Genomic DNA, 20,327 nt, shown 5'->3' on the forward strand with positions numbered 1-20,327 from the left:
CATACCTGCCAGGGGCTCCATCAAGAGGGAAGGAAGACGGAAGAGGAAGACGGTCCCTTCCCAACTGTTGCCGACACCCTGAGTGCTCTGAATCCTCCTCTGAGGTTGTATCTCTGCACCACATAGCATCAGCATTCAGGAGGCTTTTCTCAGGTGCCTGCACTCCCTGCCTGAAGTCAGGAGACAGTCCAGACTTTTAGGTATGATTCCCCTTGTTTCTGAGCACCCTGGGGCTCTAAGACTTGACTGGATCAACTTCGGATGTGCCCAGTCAGGCCTTCTAACACAAACTGTGAGGAAAATGTAGTACATGCGCCTTCATCTGCCATACCTGCTTCCTTCATGGCGTGGCTGTGAGGTTTAGCAAACAGTTATTTCTAACGTGCTTTGGGATCCTTGCCTCAGTGGTGCTCTAGAAATCCAGGAGGTTGTTATTCAGATGCAAATAGGCCTGGAATACTGTTACCTTTCCACGGAAGTGAAGGATGGGTCTAATAAAACCAGATTTAACAGAGTGCTGCAGAATCAGGCTTTTTCCTAAGGGCTCTGTAATATCTTGTATTGTTTCATTTTCATTATGAAGAGGAATTGATCTAATCTTTGAATTAGGTCTGTCAGCACAGAAAGTGCAGAGCATCCTGGAGCCCAGGGAAGTTGTTCCAGGGAGCTGCTGTGACCTCTTACTTTAAGAGCAAAACCCTTTCCAGACAAAAGCAAGGTGTGGAACCATTCTGTCAGTTTGCCAGAGCAGCTTGAGTCAAGTGCTCTGCTTTGGCCAGCTCAGCATCGATTTTAACCTTGGGAGGGATGCAGACAGGTACATTTGCATGGGAATGAGTGGTTTTGGGCTGTAATGGTCCCCTTGTGTGTGGGGCCTGGGAGGGAAGAACCAATGGGGTGGCCCTTCCCAAGGCTGTGTGCGTCCAGCATCCGCATCCCTGCAGCCAGACCTGTCTGAGGGCAGTCTCACCAGGGATGGTCGCTGCCTGCTTTGTGACCGTTCCTGTAACGTCAGAAGCAAAATACCCAACGCCTCGTTGTGGCCAGTCTCATAGAGCAGGACACAGCGCAGCTGGAAGTTCTCCATGGAGGGCACAAACTCTTAGGGTTTCCCAGTTCCCCATGGGGAGAACTAAGTGGGAGTCACGGGTTGGTTTGAAAGAAAATCCCCAAACCCTCATGGAGCAAGTTCAGTTGTGTCATACAGACATTTTGTTTATGTTCCTTTAATGCACATTTGGGGGTCTTACTCAGCTGTTGAAAGAGCTTTTCCTTCTCTGCTGTGCCTGACACAGCCCTGCTCCTGCTCACTAGGGGCTGTGTCACACATGTCCTTAGTCCCAAGGACAGGATGAGTGTGTTCTTTCAGGGACCTCTGGTCCTGGCCTCCAGTGACACTGCGTAGCAATCCTAATGAGGCTGCCTTTCCTACCGCTGCTCTTAATCAGCAGAGGGAAGGAACTTTCTCCCAGATGCTTCAGGCTGCTGAAATTAGAGGGTTAATTTGTGCTGGTGATTGTTTAACTCACTGTGGCTGTTACCTGCTCCCCTTGGCTGGCTCCGTGGGTTGTGTGCTCCTTGTTGTCCCTTCTGTACAGTCATTAGCTGTCTGGAGGGTGTCATTAGTGGTAGGCTTTTATTTCCGAGCAGCTTAGCTCTCCCTCTGGAGTTCTGCGGGGATAGCACCATGTTTTCCTTTGCGTGTCATCATGCTGGTTAACGAACACATTTCCCACAAAACAGCTCTGTCCCCGTGCTCCTTTTGAAGTGTGTGGCAGTGATGCTTGTGTCACTGCAGGCGTGTCCCCTCGCTTGGCCAGTCAGCCTTTGGCCAGCCCCGTTGAATTCGTTGTTCCCTGCCCTTCTCCCTGCAACGCGTGGCCTACGAGAGATCTGGACTTGCGGATGGGGGGTTGGAAAGTTTTTCTGAGCTTAGTGATGTTGATGTCCTTAGCTGATGTTGATGAGCAATCCTGCTTCCTTTCTGCAGCCCTCAAAACAGCCAGGTTTTGGGGTTTTTTTTCCTGTTGCTTAGTAGTGGACTTGGGAACGATTTTTGGGGAATCTTTTACTCTACTTTTGGCAGCACTGTATTGTACTGAGCTGTACCAGTGGCAAGGCACAGAACAGGAGAGGGTAAGCCCGTGCATTTAGAAGCTTGAGGCCAGTTTTGGATAGCTGTGCAGGGGAGGATGCCCACAGCAGCTGGCAGACTGGGACTTTAAGAATTGTTTCTTCAGAGCAGAAAAGGGATTCAGGTTGCCTTCACCAGGTTAGCAGCTCCACACCAAATCACTTCTTGGCAGACGTGAGCTTTTGCTCTCACCATTTTTATAGCTGTGATGGAGCCTCATTTGTTTACACCAGTTCAGTGCCTAATTTCTGCCCCCTGTCCTACTCCCTTCTGCACAGGGCAACTGAATAGGGGAGGGGATTTGCAGATAGCAGAAACCTTCTGAGCCAGCTGGCACAAGGCTTTCCTTACCATCACCCAAACAGCACAGCTAAGCAGCACGGGATGGACACTGCCCCCAGCACTGCCACTCCTGACCCAGCCAGCCCCTTCCCCTCTGCATCCGTCTCCTTCCCCTCCCAGTTTGGTATTGAACCCGGGTGCCAGGTTGCAGAGGTGCCTGGCTGGGCAGCCTTGCAAAGCCCTGGGCCATCGGGCTCGCTTCCGAAAGTGCAGCCTGTGCTCCTCTGCCCCGCAGGCACTTGTGCTGCTTTCCTCCTCTGAGGAGTCGAGGTCAGAGACTGGCACCGTCCCTAACACACACGTCAAGCACATGGATGTTCTGGTTTGGGAGGTGCAGATGTTCACGTAGTGCTTGATGGCTTTGATTTTTGCAAAGGACGTGTTTCTTTTGTTGGACACTGGTGTTGTTCCAGTGCCTAACAGCCAGCGGTGCCCAAACCTGCTACGTGCCGGGCTGAGACGGGCACTGAGCAAACACAGAGCACCTGGCAAGCAGCCCATGTTTTTCCTCTACTTTTATTAGATTGCGCAAAGGCAGGGAATGTGTGTTACAAGATAAGTAGTTATTTGATATGGGAATTGGTTTATGGTTTTGTTTTGGTTTTTTTTTTCTTTCCTGTATGGAAGAAATAATAAAAAGCCTAGAGTACCTGCTTGCCTAGTGTAACTCCCTCAGTTTTCAAACTTCGCTCCAGGGATGCACTTGCATGACCCACCTATATTTGTGGCCTGTATATTTGTGTGGTTTCCTTTTGAGGCATTGGGAATCTCAGCCCTGTGGTATCAGGCATGATACCAGACACCTGCCTGGAAGGCAGCTCATCATCTCCTGAGGGGAAACTGCACTCCCCCCTCGCTTCTTTTTGCTCTCCCTGTATTACCATAATGAAATGTCAGCTTGCCACCAGCTTTGCTGCGGAGCAGATGTCTCCTCGTAATTACTGTTGTTGCAGGGCTTTCAGTGTTTATCCTGACTGTCTATCTGGGCTGTTACAGCATTAACTGGCTCACGTTGCAGCCTGGCCACGCGCTTGCACATCTGGAAGAGGATGTAAGCACCAGTGCCAACTGTTGCTTACTGGGTCCCCAGATCAGCTCTTTAATATGTCGAGGGCAGCATCCCCTGACAGAGCTTTACACTAAGGAGAGGTCCTTGCAGAAAAAGTATCTGCAAGCATGCCTTCCCCTCCCCAGACATGGCCTGCTGCAAAGCTGGATAGAAAAGAGCAAGAGTTACGAGAAGTTGGTTCTTTCTTGGTCCTAAAACACAAGGTGGGATGCTCTGTAGGGCAGGCTGCTTTCATGGCAACGTGCTGACCAGGTTTGTAAAGCAGGAAAGGATTAGACCAGGATTTTCTACCACCCTATTGTGTATCTTGGAGCAACCTGGTCTAGTGGAAGGTGTCCCTGCCCATGGCAGGGGGGTTGGAACTAGATGATCTTTAAGGTCCCTTCCAACCCTAACCATTCTATGATTTCCCAGGAGATATGAAAAGTGCTCATGGGGAGGTATAAAACCAACATGCTCTGTTTGCAAGAAGGAAATGCAAGGAAGGTGGTTGGGACTGGGGGAGGAGGGAGGACACAGGGGTCCTATTCCCCTGGGAACTGAATCTCCTATTCAGTAATGTCTCTTGGGTTTTCTACAGTTCTGTTTTTGGAGTCATTTTGTGTTCTGAATGTTTGTTTCACTTCTAAATTTGTTCTTCAAGCCCCTGAGACGTCAGCCACTTTCCTACAACTCCTTGTTGCTGCTTCGCTCACTTGTCCAGCAATGGCTGTCTTGCAGCTGCACTCTTGCTTCCCAGATGGCCTGTAGCGAGTGGGATTGTAGTGGTGGTGGTGTTTTCAGTGCATCTCAGCCTTCAAGAGTTCCATTTTGGATGTATGAGCAATTCAGCTGGTGCCCATAGTTGGCCTCATGGAGCCAGGACAGAGCTGGAGGCTTTGCAGCAGCCTGGCAGGGGAAGGGTCATGTTCAGGGACAGCCTCGGCTCTGGAGGGCTGCATGGCAGAGGTTTGGCTGTGGCTCTGGGTGCGAGAGTGATTGGAGGGGCTAGCAGCTTGGCCGTGGGGTTGGGGTGACACAAAACAAAGCGAGGTCATTTCTCTGTGGGCTCTGATGCGAAGCATGGCTAGAGAGAGCCTTTTCAGGGGTGCTGGCCCCAACCAGCTGGTGACTGCTCCATGGTCAGAGGCATCTTTTGAGTTGGAAACACCCACTGATTTCTGAGCTGTTGGCTGGCCTTGGTGCTTGGCTGCTAGTTGTCTCATTTTGCCTAAATATCTCCTTTGGTACTCTTTCATTCTACCCTTTTGATTAGCTTTATGGCACTGCAGTTTCAAAATAAGCAAATAAAAAAATGAACCTCTTTATTTGGATCCCATAAACCTTTCGTATAGCAAGCTGCCCAACCCATCAGCTGGTCCGATGAGGCCAAGCAAATCTGCAAGACGTGAGAGATTTCCTTGCCTAGCAGCTCTGCTCGGTCCCGCTGGCTGGGCTGTTTCTGGGTTCACGTCTGTTCTTTGCACAATTCCAATGCTGACAGATGTATTTCGGAGTGTTGTGCTCCGTGCATCTCAGTGAGGCACCGAAAAGGAATAGCTACAGGAAATGGCACTTCTGCTGCGTTATACTGCGTATCCAGCGACAGCCTTGGGTGGGATGCCTGAGCTTGCGCCTTATTTTCATCCTCTTGGAAAGGTTTCCTCTGGGTGGGTCAGCTGTGGCCGACTGTGCTGCTATGGGCTTTTCTTGGGTTTGTTGTGCTCCGTGCATCTCAGTGAGGCACCGAAAAGGAATAGCTACAGGAAATGGCACTTCTGCTGCGTTATACTGCGTATCCAGCGACAGCCTTGGGTGGGATGCCTGAGCTTGCGCCTTATTTTCATCCTCTTGGAAAGGTTTCCTCTGGGTGGGTCAGCTGTGGCCGACTGTGCTGCTATGGGCTTTTCTTGGGTTTTTTTTAGTGCACTACCAGAAGATCATTCACCGGGACATCAAGCCTTCCAACTTGCTCTTAGGAGATGATGGGCACATCAAAATTGCTGATTTTGGAGTCAGCAATCAGTTTGAAGGGAACGATGCCCAGCTTTCCAGCACAGCAGGGACACCAGCCTTCATGGCACCGGAGGCCATTTCGGACACTGGCAAAAGCTTCAGTGGAAAGGTAGGTCTTTGCTCACAGTCTTCTGGGACCTTCAGGCATGGCACAAAGGGCAGCACCACACCTGCATCCTTTGTGTGTTGCCCCCCACCCAGGGATTATGGTGAAAATTGGAATTATTAAGTAAAACCAAAGCTCTAATTCTGTGTTTAGTCCAGGCAAAACTCAACTGGCTGTTCTGTGCGGTGGGCAGACAGACTTTGCTGCAGATCTCTGACAGGAGCCATGTCAGAACCCTTTCCCTGCCCAAAGGGAAGGAAGAAAACTCCTGATTCCCTTCCAAAATAATGAAGAGGCACAGGGAACTGCCAGACACCAAGGTCATGTCTTGGTCCCCTGAAACCGAAGGGCACTGCGAAGCGCTGTGGTGCAGATGTGGGGGTAGGGTCTAGTGTGGGGTTTTTTGCCTGGAAGAAGGCTTGAGGTTCAGCTCTTTCATTCAGCTCTGACGGTGTCATCTGTGAGAAGGGGCTGCCGGCTGCTCGCTGCGCTCCACAGCAAGGACGATTGTGGCAGCGTCTGGCCCAGCACAGTCCTCATTCCCCAGGCATGCTGCAGATGCCTTTAGGAGCCCAACTTCAGAGAGGCTCTGCACAATGGAACAGGAAATGTTAAATGCCTACAAATGTTCTGTGAGTCAGTGGGAAAATCCAGCTCGTTCCATCTGTGTTGCATCTCACTCACTGCCTGTGCATGCTTTCTTTCAGGCACTTGATGTATGGGCCATGGGAATTACCCTGTACTGCTTTGTTTACGGGAAGGTAAGCTGGCTTTCAGACCCTGGAGCCCTGCAAGGGAGCATCTGCCTGTCTGACTTTTGACTCATTCCTTTCCAAATAAAGGCAAATATTAGAGACAAAGACCTTCCTTCTGCAAGCTCCTGCTTTCCCAAATCACCCTGCGGATGAGAAGGGCTGATATTGAGATCGGTGGAAAGGATGGTTTCTAGAGTTGGCCGTGTCCTCAGAGCAGTGCTACAAACCCAGAACAGCATCAGAAGCACCAGCAGTGGTTTGTCAGGGTTATCACTATTGCCTGTATTTAGAAAGAAGCCAGACAGCATGGAGAGAGGCACAGTTTTGATCCCAAGCCCCCTGTAGCACTCCAGCAATCCAGATTACAGAAGGCTGAGCTGGGCCAGTCGGAGACCACTTCAGCAGAGCCAGCTCTTCAGCACTGCCTTCTGCAAACTCCACGTCCTGTCATGGCTCTTCCCTCTCCTGTGGCCAGAAGAGAACAAGGGTACCTGCTCCTTCAGTTCTGATACAGATGTTCATAGGGTCTGTGAAGATGCTGCTCCTGCATCGCCCGCAGTGTTCACCACAGCTCGGTTAACTGCCTGCCGGTCCTGCCAGGTGGGAAGAGTGAGAATCTAAGTCTAAATGAATCCAGTGTAAAAGGTTATGCTGGAAAACAATATGCTCTGGATCCAGATATCTGAATTTAAAGTGGAAACCCAAGGGTTTTAATACCTTGCTTCACATGATGCTTGTCACAGAAAGACCTCAAAGCAATGATACAAGCCAGGGGGTATCAGTGTCTCCATTTTGCAGGTAGCAGTGGAACAGAGAAAAGGAAAATGAGTGGTTCATTGTCACCTGGTAGGTTGGATGGAAGGGGGTATCCCAATCAATTTCCCTAGATCCCTCTGCTGATCTCCTGCATTTATTTTTTAATAAGGAACAAATCGATTTATTGTGTGTGAGGAGATTTTGTTTGTTCCCATCGCTGCGTAAAATCACGGGAGTGTAAACAGGGTGTACTTCTGTTCTGTGAATGACAAATGCCTAAGCAGTGCCAGGATCTCTGACAACTGGAAAATCTTTTGTTTGCTTTACAGTGCCCTTTTATAGATGAATATATTCTGGGTCTTCATAACAGGATCAAGAACAAGCCTGTAGAGTTCCCAGAAGAGTAAGTAAACTTTACTCAGCTACTGTAAAATAAAGTTCAGTTTTCAGTGGTATTCACTGTGCAGCATAAATGCCACCGCGAAGGGACACACGAGGGCAGGTGAGGTGCTTCCTGGGTCCTTCACGTGGGTTTTGTGGAGATGGTGTTAAAGCGTTGCAGCTGTCTCTGCTGCTCCTATGTCCATGTTGTGTGGACAGGAGCTAAAGGAATCTTTGGAAGCAGAGGGGTTTCGGTGTGGGTGTAAGGAGTTCCGCTCTGATGCTGGAAGCATGGCTTGGTTGGAGTTTTGTGTTTCTCCCGTGTGGTAGCCACCAGAATACTTTTGAAAACTAGTACACTGAATCAATGTGCTTTATAGACCTTCACAGACCTCTCAGTCTAAGTAAGTACCGGCCGCTTCCCTGGACTGACCTTAGCGCTGGGGGAAGTGTCTGATGGAAGGAGGCTTGTCCTCTGTACCACTATACATGTGCTTGGTGCATCCCCACTCCTCTGCCTCCTCCAACACACTCCAGCAAAACATGGGTTTGTCTTGTGTGCTGGTGGACTGGGGCTACTAATGAAAAAAAACCCAAAAGTGAATTTGTTGAGAGGGTCCCCCCCACGCCGGCCCCGCTTTGGTCAGTGAAGGAAACCTGCGCTGGCCACTGTCAGAGCTGGGTGTGCAGGCTGCTGGGCTCTGTTAGGTGGGATGGGCAGCTGCAGGATGACAGGGTGACCTCTAGCCCACAGAAGCACAGGCAGCAGTGCAGGGGGACAAGCCGAGGCCGCTCGCGTACCGTTTGAGCGCTGGGAAGTTGAGCGTCGAGGCACTGAGCAATGAGTGTTCGTGGCCTTGTCAAAGGAGCCTGGCGGGAGACGGTAACGCTCGACGCGTGCTCAGTCTCTGCCATCGGGCCTTTCCTTCGTGTATGGCCCCTCCTCGGCATCTCCTCCACCTTCAGGCTTCTGGTGACTCTGGTGGTGCTTAATGTGTGTTTCCTGGTTGCTCTCAGATGAAGCAGCCAAAGCTGGACTTTATTTTCCTTCCCAAATCAGCACAGTAGTCGGGCAAAGAATTTTTGACCACCTTGTCCCAACTGCTCATTCTAATAAAAACATAGGGATAAAACGACTTTAAAACAAGCATGAAGAAATTAAAACTCTAATGCAAGGTGCATCTGGTATTGGAAGGGAAGGGAGGGATGTTGTCAGGCAGCCCATCTATGTATCCGCCACCTATTACGTGAATTTTTTGAGATGCTCCCTGAATTTTTAGACGCCTGCAGTGAAGGGCTGGGCCTCTGCCTTGGCAGTCGCAGGCTCCCTTCTGAGTCTGCAGAAAGCAATGGGTGCTCAGGCTGTCCTATTTTAGACATCTGCCTTGGATGGGGTGACTCATGTCCAAGGCTCCATGGGCTGTATCCGTTATCTCTCCATTGACTGTGAAGCACAGCCGCTGCAGATAGCTCGGATGGAGCCGTCTCGGCTCAGGCTGTTGGACCTCACACCGAGGGCTCTGTGGAGCACCCCTCCCAAGGACCTGCCACCCACAAGCCCAGGCTGGTTGTTAGACGGCAAACACAGGCCCCAGTGGTGGGTACGGAGCAGTTCTGGCAAGCCCGCCCTGTGCCGTCGGTGAGCTTTTCTAGCTGAGCAAACCAGGCGTTAAGAGCATCAGGGCTGGTCATGCCACGTTGCCGTGTTCCCACCGGTTGCTCGGCAGTTGGGGCAGGATTTGGCTTAACAGCACTGCAGCAAAGAAAAAAAAAATTGTTTATGTTTCCCTGGCAGTTTTCTCCCTGCTCTCTGGGTCCTGGCAAAACGCCCATCCTCTCAACCATCATGTATTTGGGTTAGCAGTCGGCTTGCAAGTGACTGTTCCCATCTGTCTCTGCAGTAAGTTATTAACATTTAATGGGCTAACTGGGTTGTGCTGAGAACCTTTTCTTCATTCAGACATTTCCTTCAGCGATAATTCCGCTGCATGATTTATTTGGATTTCTCAGTGACCTGCTCTCCCAGTCCAAAAAAAGCTGAGCCCCTTGTTAGGCTCTTGGAGGAGCAGAGTTACTGGGTGTTGGCAGCTGTCTAAACTACATCTATTTGTCAGATAAAGGCAGTAACAGACACACACATAAAGCTGGAATTCACTGGACTGGGTCCACCCTGACCTCCCACAGAATTAGCACCTCACTACAGTTAGGAATATTTTGGTTTCAATTTATTTCACCATGGCTACAAAAGACACATTCCTGTTTGCAGACAGTCCATGGAAACTCAGTGCCTGTTTCCTGACAACCTTTAGGACAGGGATGGAGCTGACTGTACTGGCGCCATTGTCCTTTCCCTTCCCTTCGAGACGCTGGGATAAATATTTATCGCTCTGGAGTTCTCATTCATGTCAATGAGTCCTTGGCATGACACAAGGTAAATGAGGTTAGCTCACACCCTGAAGATCCTGGCATGACTAAAAAGTCAAGCTGGAGAAGTTTGGGCCCAGGAATGTATTAAGTGAGCCAGAAGCTTTGGATAATCCCTCCTGGTGAAGAGCTGAAGTCCTGGACAATGTTCTCTGACCTGCGAGCACCCTGTAAAATGATCTGTGGTGCTGGCAGTCCTCCCAAATGGGTGCTGAGCTCTGCGATGCTGGGCAGCTTCCTGCCAGCCGTTACAGGACTATGAGAAATTTCAGATAGCACAGGCTTCTCAGATGAAAGATGCCGTCGGGTACAGCGTGCAACCTGGCAGAATGGAGAGGGGAAGCAGACATGGGGATGCGGTCTGTCACCTGGCCATAACACACCTGACACTTTGCGATCCTGTTTATAGGGCATTTTCTTATGACACTAATCCTGTGTTGTGTAGAAATCCATCTGGTGCCCAGAAATGTTAAGTGATTATATACAGTCTATTTCTTATATTTTAATTAAATCCATTGCCAGTTTGGCACAGATCTGATGTTAAGTATTTTAAAAACACCATCTCACCTCCATTTCAGTGTGTCTCTCTCTCCCCCTGCCCCCCCCAGGAGTCTGTTTATTCCAACCTGCTAATGGCACGGTCACTCCCCAAGGCTGTTCCTTGAGCTGGTCTCCAGCAGCACGGTTCTTCCCATTCTCACCTAAATTGCCACCTACAGTGCAGCTTAGGAGGTGGGAAGCCTCTGAGGACTCATCCTGCCCTTCCCCTTGTCTGGGCCATGTTGCCTGTGCACTGTAGACCCTTGGTTCTACAGCCAGTGTTCTGACTTTAAACGGAGCCCACTTTCTGCCCCTTCCCACTGAACGAGCAGCGTTTCTTTGTGGTTGGTTGTTAAAGATCCCATAACCAAACTCTACGTAAAGTATTCATAAATTACTAAACAGCAGCTCTGTTTTCATCCCACCAAAACTTCCCTTACTGCGATGTGGTCTTCATTTAGGTTTGTGATCGTTTATTCCCTCCTCTGCTTGGGGAGGTGCAGAAGAGGTGAGCACAGCACCTGGTCCTCATCTGTGTTTTCAAGCTAAAAACCAACCCTGCTGGGGAGTGACATTTTATACTGCCAAATTCCATCGCCGTGCAGAAATGCAGCTCCTCAACAGTCATTTGTGGTACAGACTTCTAACAGCCTCATACGATTCTGTCATACACCGGCATTTTATCTTAATAGCACTTTGATTATACAGATCAAAGTGTTTTAAAGACACTGCCTGCATCATTAGCGACAGAAGTCATTGAAGCCTTTGGACTAGAGGGACAGACTGCAGGCCCAAGGGCTCTGTGTGAATAGAGAGGCTTCTGGGTTCAGGCACTCCAGCATTTAGACCTTGGAAATAGTGTGAAAAAATCAGATGTATTTCTCTTGGTCGCATCTGTCCAGTCCCTCCTTTCGTTACCCCAAGGCTAAGCTATACAGGTAGGAAATACCGAGTTACCAAACTGACCACCATCAACATTCATGGAAGCAGTTTAATTAACACAACCTGCAACATAGCTGGGAACTTGAGTGTCAAATGGGGATGTTTCACGCAGCACATGGTTGCTCATGATGCGAGTTTGGCAGAACAAGTTGTGCCCTTCTTGTAGAGTTCAACTCGAGTGCTGCCCTCAGTAACACTCTGTTGTCCCAGAATCTGTCCTCTGAAATTCCCGTAGAGTGTGCTGTCTTTAAAAAAATCCTTAGATCCATTCACCTGATCCCTTGTCCTGCATTTTGAGAGCATCAGCTGTGTTAGCGGGCAGGACAAGATGACCAGAACCTGTAGCAGTGACCATGATGCCTGAGGAGGAACCAAGCCAACTAGACCTTCCTTTCTCAAGCCACGTTTGCAGAGAAAGTATCTTCTGAGCGGAGCAGATTCTCTACCAAGTAACTGCAGTCAGGGCTGGGCATGCCTTGAGCACTGACAATTCCCCTGCTAACTGTACTCTGCTATTTTCTTCACTCAGAGCACAGATAAGTGAAGAGCTCAAGGAACTGATCCTACGCATGCTGGATAAAAACCCAGAAACAAGGATAACAGTCCCTGAAATTAAGGTAAATTGGAAATTGATATTACAGTCTTTTGTCTCAGCTGATTTACTTGTTCCTTTGGTACCTCCTAATGAGGCAGAGCTGTTCCGGGTGTTTGTTTTGGGAGCTTTCTCTGGCACACCGCCTCAGGAAGGTAGAGTGCTCATTTTGCAGCGTGTGTAAGAGCTCTGTTGCTGCAGCGTGCTTGGGGAATATTGACAAAAGCTTTCTTGTTTACTTATTTAAATTAATATTACTCAAAGCTGGCTGATCCTCAGCAAATGCCCAGGAGAATCGACATTGTCATGGGGACTGCTAGCTGCAGAGCATGTGCTGTCAGTGTTGGACCTGTGTTACGGGGGCTGGAAGTGCGTTCCTCCTCTGGTGCTTGTATGGTGAACAGCCTCAGGGCAGCATATTTGCGTCTGTCAGCTTTACAGGGAGATGCTTATTAATACGGCGAATGAATACACCTGGTAGAGCACAAGGCTTGGCTTCATTGTGTTTTTGCAAGGGCTTTCTGTCCTCATGCTACCCCCCAGTGAGGCCTTGGACATCCTGTGCAAGGCACACAACTCTTCTTTACTTGTCTCAGGCCAACACCAGCATGTTCACCACTGAAGCTGACTATGAAAGTTGAACTTTGAGAAGAAACGTGGTGTCGCTTCCCTCTGTGCCCAGGAGGCCACAGCTGGTGATGGTGGGAAGTGCTTTGGAGCTGCATTTATGTGATTTCACTTGGCAGCTCTGGCAGGTGCTTCAGGTGGAAACCTGAGCCCTGTGAGAACCCTGGGGAGAAGAGCAGAACAGGGTGCTGGGTCTTACCCCCGGCCTTGCACTGAAGAAGCTTGATGTGCTTGAGGACTTGTACTTGACGGTTGGACTCGATGATCTTAGAGGTCTTTTCCAACCTTAGTGATTCTGTGATGCTGAAAGAGCACGTGTCTAGCACCAGGCTGGGCCTTGAGCACTGTTTTTCTCATGTTCGCACCCATGGAAACCGTCCCGGAGAGGCAGTATCAAAAAGGGCAGCTTTTTTCTGCTATTCCCACAAATAAGACAGTGGCCAAGCAGCTTCTTGGCAGAGGCGCTGTGGAGTGACTGCCACCATCACTGAAGGCCCTGGCCAGAGGAATCCAACCCAGAGAGCACAGGAGAGAGCAGCCTGTGCAGTTGATGTAACACAGACGAGGAGATGCCAACGCTCCCTCCGTATTTGTTCAGACTAATCCTAAGGAGCTTTTCACTGTGAAGTAGCATACAGCTGGCTGCACAGCTTCGGGGCTCCAGCGTTGCCTTCTTGCATAGTTAGAAGTTTCTAAGTGGCTAATCCAGGTCACCTTGTCCTCCTCCCTTGGTTCCTTCCATTTGTTTCTCCCTGTTTCACACTCTCTTCCTCTTTCACGTTCCTTACCTGTAAGATAAAATCCTGATGTGACTGCAAACGTTCTTGTGCTGGCGAGCGTCAGCTCCACGCTGCTTCTCAGGTGTGATCATTCATAGCTGACAATCTCTGGTGTTTACGCTGAAGATAGACGTGGCAAAAGCTGGAAGGAGGCGGTAAAGTTACATAAAGGGATTAGGCTGGACAAATGCCTTAACTGCTCTGCCAACTAGGTTTGGAATTGCTGTTCGCCACGAAAAAAAATCAAGCAAATTTTACTTTATGTGTAAAATTTGCACATAAAATTTACATTTTACGTGAGGAACATCGAACACTCAGCTAGGCAGAGTCTTCTCCCTAGCCACAATGTTCGCAAGTTGTAGACTGCAGGGTTTAGTGTCCTGCTGGCACTTGAGGCTGGACCTGGTGATGTGCCTTTGAAAAGAGTTGTTGTAAGCACAATTAATGATCTTTGGAAAACACAACTTGATAAAGCGCTATAAAGAAGCTCATCACTACGCCCTGGGAGAGCACTCTGGACACCTGCCTCCAGCTCCTCTGAATAGCAATAGGCAGTGAGCATCCATCCTAATTAACTCCTCGTCCTGGAGGGTGAGGAGCATTTCTAGCAGCAGCTATGGAGGATGCTCTCCCTGACAGGCAGAATGTCCAGCCCTGGGTGTGGGTAGCAGAGACCCTGCCCCTGTCCTGCCGTCAGCTCCCTTCCACAGCAGCACGGCAGCGGCAGGGAGAGATGGTGGGAAACTGCCTTCTCTCTCCTTTGTGGGTGTGTAGAGCTCTACATGGTGGCAAGGTGTGTTGTTTCACTATTTACATAGGCAGGAGGCCATTGCAGTAGCATGAAGCCTCAGTAGTCACACCCAGTGCTCTGTTTTAAGCACCTAAACCTTTGTTTGTGCAGATCCATAAATGATTCTCCCTGGTAGCGAGCACCCAGATGAAATGTGTGCGTGTGAGAGAAAAAGATGAAAAGGCTCTGGATAACTCAGATTTCAAAGCGTTTCGGACTTGATTCAGGGGGTGCCAGGTTCCTCCAAGGTGCCGGTCGGTGGCAGTGGATGTGACAGCAGTGGGCATGAGGGGTTGCCCTCTGGCCAGGCGCCAAATTGCCAAGATTTCCAAGGGAGCTGGTTGAACCACAGCACTGGAAGTGGAAAATGGAGCGGTACTGACAGCTTACGCTGTGATCAGTTCTGTGCCCCCGTTTCTGTCTCATCACCGACACCACAGCGCTCTGTGGTAGAAGGGAGACCTACAGCTGTCTCTTCCTCCCCGCGCAGGTGCACCCGTGGCTAACCAAGGGCGGCGAGGAGCCGCTGCCACTGGAGGAAGAGCACTGTACTGTGGTGGAGGTGACGGAGGAGGAGGTGAAGAACTCAGTGAAGACGATCCCGAGTTTGCCAGCTGTGGTACGTATAAACCCCAGCCACATCCTCTGCCTGGGTCAAGAGCATGATACCTCGCTGAAGGTCTCAGCTGGTGAAGGAGGTTTGGAGAGGGTACACGTGTGGTCCTGGCACGAGAAACTTGGCCTCCCGTCCCGGTGTGAACGTCTTGTCTCCGGGTACTACAGCAGCCTGACCCTGCGGTCCTGTTTATACCTGTCCGGCTGCTCTCCTAAGAGCTGTAGGGTCACACCCTCCAAGTGTCTGGCATCAGACATCCCAAAACACCAGAAGCATCCCAAGTGTGTTCTGTTTCATTAATCTAGAGGTTGCAAGACACCTCACGTGGATCCTCACATTGAAGGCTCCAGACCTGGAGGTGATGTTGCCAGAGCAGCAGGGAGAGGACGTCTGCCAGCAGGGCCTTGGTGGCACTTGCCTGCCAGCCTCAGGGGAACCACAAGTGGCTGTTCAGGGCTCTCTTGGCGGTTTGTGTGTGGTCAGCTGGAGGTCTGCTACAGGCAATTACTATGATGCAGGTGCCTTTGGGGGGTTCCTTACGGGGAGAGAGGTGCTGAGCACAAGGAGGGCCTGTTTTCACAGCTCTTGTAGTGTCAAGTTCACATAGACCATTCCCCCAGCAGCCAGCTGGGGGAGTGAAAACCATCCTTCCCCCCTGACAGCAGGACCTTTGCCTTTGAACCTGCAGGAGCTGGCTTTGCTCCCCAGCAGTGCCTGCCTGGGAGGATGGCCCAGGAGAGCTCTGGTGCCTCCTCCTCGTGGGTTTGGACCACCATGAGTGGCAGGGCGGGGGCAGCAGCCACACATTGCCAGCAACTCTCTCCATCCAGGGATCTGAGCTCACTGCCGGGAAGTCGTGTAGCTGTTCTGTGGGTTTCTCTAGTTCATGCTTTAGCTGTAATGCTGTTAAATGTCTGTTGAATTATTAAAGAAGCTGCTGTTAGACTCCTTTGAGCTAGCTTCAAGGGGTGATATGTCAGTCTTGCTGTTCTTACTGCTCTGTTTTCCTTCCTCAAAGATCCTAGTGAAGGCCATGCTGAGAAAACGCTCCTTTGGAAATCCATTCGAGGTTCAGACCAGGCGGGAGGAGAGGTCCATGTCTGCTCCAGGGAACTTACTGATGTACGTATATACAGCTTTACCTGGCTCTGCTGCACCTGCAGAGTAGAGGTGTGTGGGGAGGATGAAGGAAGCAGTTTGCAAATCTTTTCCATAGCATTTAAGGACAAAACTCACTTCTAAATGAAATACGGAAGCTCAAATGTACCTCAAGTCCTCTGATGTCAAAATACAATTCCGCAAAGCAGCATAAACACTCTTTTTATAGATGCAGTTCTCTCTGTAAGATGGGTTTGGCCTAAACACATGTGAGGTGCTAAACTTGGGTCTGTTTTTTTAACCTATTAGTGTATAATATGCTTGATCAAAGATCCATTAGAGGTTGGTGAACTAAAGTTTAATTAGAGTCTAGTCTACATAGGTATAGGAGGGTTTAGTTCTTCTCTGCTTTTTACAGTCAACAGGAAAGGCATGAGATGAGCAGTTTGCATGTTTTATAAGCTGGAAATGAGAGGATGTGGTTTTCCTGTGGTCTGAGGCCCAAATCTGAGCAGAGCCACCATGGAGGCGCAAGGGCAGAGAGTGGAGAACACTGACATTGCTCTTTCATTTGAGAAAACTGGCAGTATTTTCTCACACACCCAGTTGTCAAATGGGAGAATGCATTGCAGTGAAGTATTTCATTGCCTACAAGGCAACAAGGGCCTACAGGGAAGCTGGGGGGGACTTTTTACGAGGGCCTGTAGGGACAGGACAAGGGGTAACGGGTTTAAATTGAAAGTGGGGAGGTTTAGATTAGATATCAGGAAGAAATTCTTCCCGGAGAGAGTGGGGAAGCACTGGGACAGGTTGCCCAGAGAAGCTGTGGATGCCCCATCCCTGGAAGTGTCCAAGGCCAGGCTGGATGAGGCTTGGAGCAACCTGGTCTAGTGGAAGGTGTCCCTGCCCATGGCAGGGGGTTGGAACGAGATGATCTTTCAGGTCCCTTCCAACCGAAACCGTTCTGTGATTCTGTGATTTTGGAAGCTGGATATAAATGGCTATATTGGGATTAAAAAGGGAGTAGACAAATTAATTACTATTAGATTCATCAACAAATTTTAAACACAATGGTCTGGATGTACAGGGATGGGGGAGAATTCTCTGTCCTTTACTTGGCCCTCACTTTTTCTCCCTCATGTTGGTTACCCACCCCTTTCAGAGCCAGGATTCTGGGCTGTCAATCCAGTGAGTAACAACTGGACCATTTGCCTGACCTGGACAGCTATTTTCACGTTCTCACCCTGCAGAATCTGTAAGGCTGCAGGCCACAACAAAGCTGTGTTGTCCCAGAATGATCCTTTTCTACCCAAAATCCCAGTACCATGCCTAGCAGACTCCCACGAGGCTGTGCTGAGTCCCACTGCACCTTTGACAATGCAGACAGGGGAGTGTCTCTCTCTCCAGGGTGTGTGGGGATTTAAGGGCTCAGCTCGTTTAAGGATGATGATGCTTCAGGGATCAACTGTGCATCAGAGAATTTGGAAAACGTTTTGCCTCTGAGCCTAGGAGCAGTTATTGGACACCAGTTTAACAGTCCGACACCCCACACACGAGTGCTGCTGTGGGGACATAACTGAAGAGCCTGGCAGTCACGGCTCCTTTGGCAGCTTAGCACAAGGGATTTGTCCTCATTTGTTTGTTTCCCTTGGCTCATCGCCTTCCAAATTAGTTACTGCTAATTTGGCACAGGTTCCTGCCCGTATCTTCACTGTCGCTCCTGGTCACTGCATTGCATTGCTCTTTTACTAGAGAGGGCTTTTACTAAATTTGCAGAAAACTGTATTGTATGCTTCCCACTGGCCAGGACAACTAACTTGGAGCATGGCAGGATTTCTGCTTCTCAAGCTCTGCCTGAATTAATATTTCAAGGTGGTCTGCTGCTCTGGTACCTTGAGCCTGTTTCCAAAAGGCATCTGTTTTCTTCCACCTTCATCTGAGATGCTTGAAAGCCCATCCCACTAACTAACCAACTGGTGGGAAAACTCCATGATCCCGATGCTGTGGCTTGTTCCTGCCTGGAGCCTGATGCTTTATTACCTGCTCAGAAGTAGTAAAGTCCATTTGAGCTAATGTAGCTGTGAAGATTCTGGTTAGCCATAATGTCAGTGTCTAATCCCTTTTTAAATCTTTTTAGACCTTCAAGGCGAGCTGTAGGTCTCCCTTTTGACTTTTGTCTCCTTTCTAAAGTTACTATTCTAATTCTTCTCAGCTTATACAAAACCAGTGTCTTTCCCTGTCTCTGCACATTTCAGCCCCGGGTTTGGGTTCAGTCTCCCAGTATGGGACTATGCTGAAAGGTTTTCGAAAACCGTGTATAATATCCCCGGTTGTGCTGCTGTGCCTGGTGCCCTTGGCTTACAAGAACATGTCAGATCAGGGACGGAGCTGTGGCTGTGCTGGGCTGGCCTCTGCCCAGCACTGTAAGCGCTTAGAGATGTCCCAAAAAAAATGTGAATGATCTTTGAACGTAACAGTTCTCCGCTGCAGTAACCCCTGCACCTAATTTCTCAGTCTCACGCCACCAGTACCGACTTCTGGCAGTAACAGTTGACTTTATCCTAATTAATTCATGCGTAACTGGAGCTTTGAGAACCCCTCTCAAAACCCTTCTGTTTAAAAGAAAGACATTGGCAAAGTCTCTTCAACCAAGTGTCGTGTATTAAACTACAGCAGGGGTGGTATTTTTACAGAATGTGGATTAGTATTTCAAACTTTGAACCGTGTGAGACTGGTTGAATATGATGTTTTTAATTTCAGTAGAGTTGTTGAACTTAACGACGCTGATTTTAAGTGAACCAAGTCTAAATGGGAATGCTCATTGGTCAGTGAGTTACCTCTTGATTACAGTCTTATTTCCACAGGGGCAAACAGAGGGAGAGAGGAAGCCCATCCAGTCCTGAATTCATAGTGTTCTGTAGTAAAACCACAAATACACATACAAAATACACCAGTGCAAATGTTATGAATAGGGCTGTGCTAGTTAAAGTAAGTTTTGAGTGAGACTGTGAATCTCTAGGACCTAGCAGGAACAGATAATACTGTTGTAGCATGAAGGCTCTGTAGGGTTCCTGCGTGCCAGGCACCGTTTCCACTCCCGTAGCTGGACAGGGGACCCCAGGAGTGGGCCTTGCCGGAAGGGCAGTGCCCGCAGCCATCGCTGCCGTGTGCTGGCCCACAAGGAGCTGAGACAACAAGAAGCCACGAGTTCCCAAGCTCTCCACCACAGAGCTTCTCCCCCTCAGCAGCAGTGTCTTTAGAGAGGTGAATCACCTCTTCTAACACTGCATCTCCTTCCAGTTATAGGTAGAAAATAACTTGTTGTGTTCACTGTATAAAGAAAAAAGAAAAGCAATTAGAGAACTCCAGTTTTGCATTCAATTTTTTTAATTAGGCTGCATGTGAAACTGCCAGAGGCCCACTCGCTGCTGCTTCAAGCATCTTCCATCTGTGCCCATACTGAGATTATATCCTGCAGGAAATCCTCTGACAGCTGAGTCTGCTTTCTGGCATTTGATGCCTAATTGACGGTTCTTAAAATGGATCTGTCCGTTAAGAAAATAGGAAGAGAAAGGAGCTATTTTAACACCTCATTCTTTGGGATTTGGAGAGGAGGAAACCAAATCATGGGGCTGAATCCTTACCTTTTTTAATTTCTCCCTGCTTTACGTACACACAGTGTGCTGGGCTCTGTTCTTGGAAACGCCTCGTGCAGAAGCTGCGTGTGCGGAAGTCCTCGCGATGGCAGGAGGTCTTTCATGTTTACCACAGCCTTTGTTCCTTTGGAGGACACCGTTGAGGCACCGGTGGCTTGAAATAGCTCTTAAATTAGCACTGGGAGGGGAGAGGGTTTTTTTAGCACTCCTTAAACCTGGAAGGAGTGAATCCTCTCCTGGCTGTTATTTATTGCTTCTGTTAACAGCATGGAAAAGTTAAGAAGGCAGCTGTTAAAATGGCCAGCACATTCCCCAGAGAGGAGGAACATGAATCCCTCCATATCCCATCCATATCCCTGGAAGTGTCCAAGGCCAGACTGGATGAGGCTTGGAGCAACCTGGTCTAGTGGAAGGTGTCCCTGCCCATGGCAGGGGGGTTGGAACTAGATGGGCTTTAAGGTCCCTTCCAACCCAAACCATTCGATGATTCTATGAAGATCCCTGGTCAGCAGCTCTCGGAGTGCCGCGTCCGCCTCTCCCAGCAGAGCTGCTCCGCACACCTAGAAGCGGGGCGCGTGCCGCTGGCTCTCACGTCACCCTGTGAGCTGTGCTGGGGCCGGGGCCGGGTGTTCGGGTGGCAGCGCATCCCGCCTTCTGTTCAGGGTCTCCCAGAGATGCAGGGATTCGTGCCCTGCAGACCATGCAGCCCGTGGCCAGGCTCGAGC

General features: G+C 49.6%; 1 protein-coding gene across 1 annotated transcript in view; it reads left to right on the forward strand.

Moving 5' to 3' along the window:
• Nucleotides 1–405: 405 nt before the first annotated feature.
• The window catches only part of LOC104510845 (calcium/calmodulin-dependent protein kinase kinase 1-like), a gene marked incomplete at its 5' end in the record, with an annotated part of 25,209 nt that continues 5,287 nt past the window's right edge, over nucleotides 406–20,327 (forward strand). The window contains 7 exons of the mRNA XM_010153219.1: nucleotides 406–461; nucleotides 5,450–5,649; nucleotides 6,354–6,407; nucleotides 7,487–7,560; nucleotides 11,974–12,061; nucleotides 14,723–14,851; nucleotides 15,867–15,970. Of these exons, the coding sequence (XP_010151521.1) occupies nucleotides 406–461; nucleotides 5,450–5,649; nucleotides 6,354–6,407; nucleotides 7,487–7,560; nucleotides 11,974–12,061; nucleotides 14,723–14,851; nucleotides 15,867–15,970 (705 nt within the window). The remainder of the gene's footprint in view (nucleotides 462–5,449; nucleotides 5,650–6,353; nucleotides 6,408–7,486; nucleotides 7,561–11,973; nucleotides 12,062–14,722; nucleotides 14,852–15,866; nucleotides 15,971–20,327) is intronic.

Source organism: Eurypyga helias, unplaced genomic scaffold (genome assembly GCF_000690775.1).
Source record: "Eurypyga helias isolate BGI_N326 unplaced genomic scaffold, ASM69077v1 scaffold24316, whole genome shotgun sequence".
Lineage (NCBI taxonomy): Eukaryota > Metazoa > Chordata > Aves > Eurypygiformes > Eurypygidae > Eurypyga > Eurypyga helias.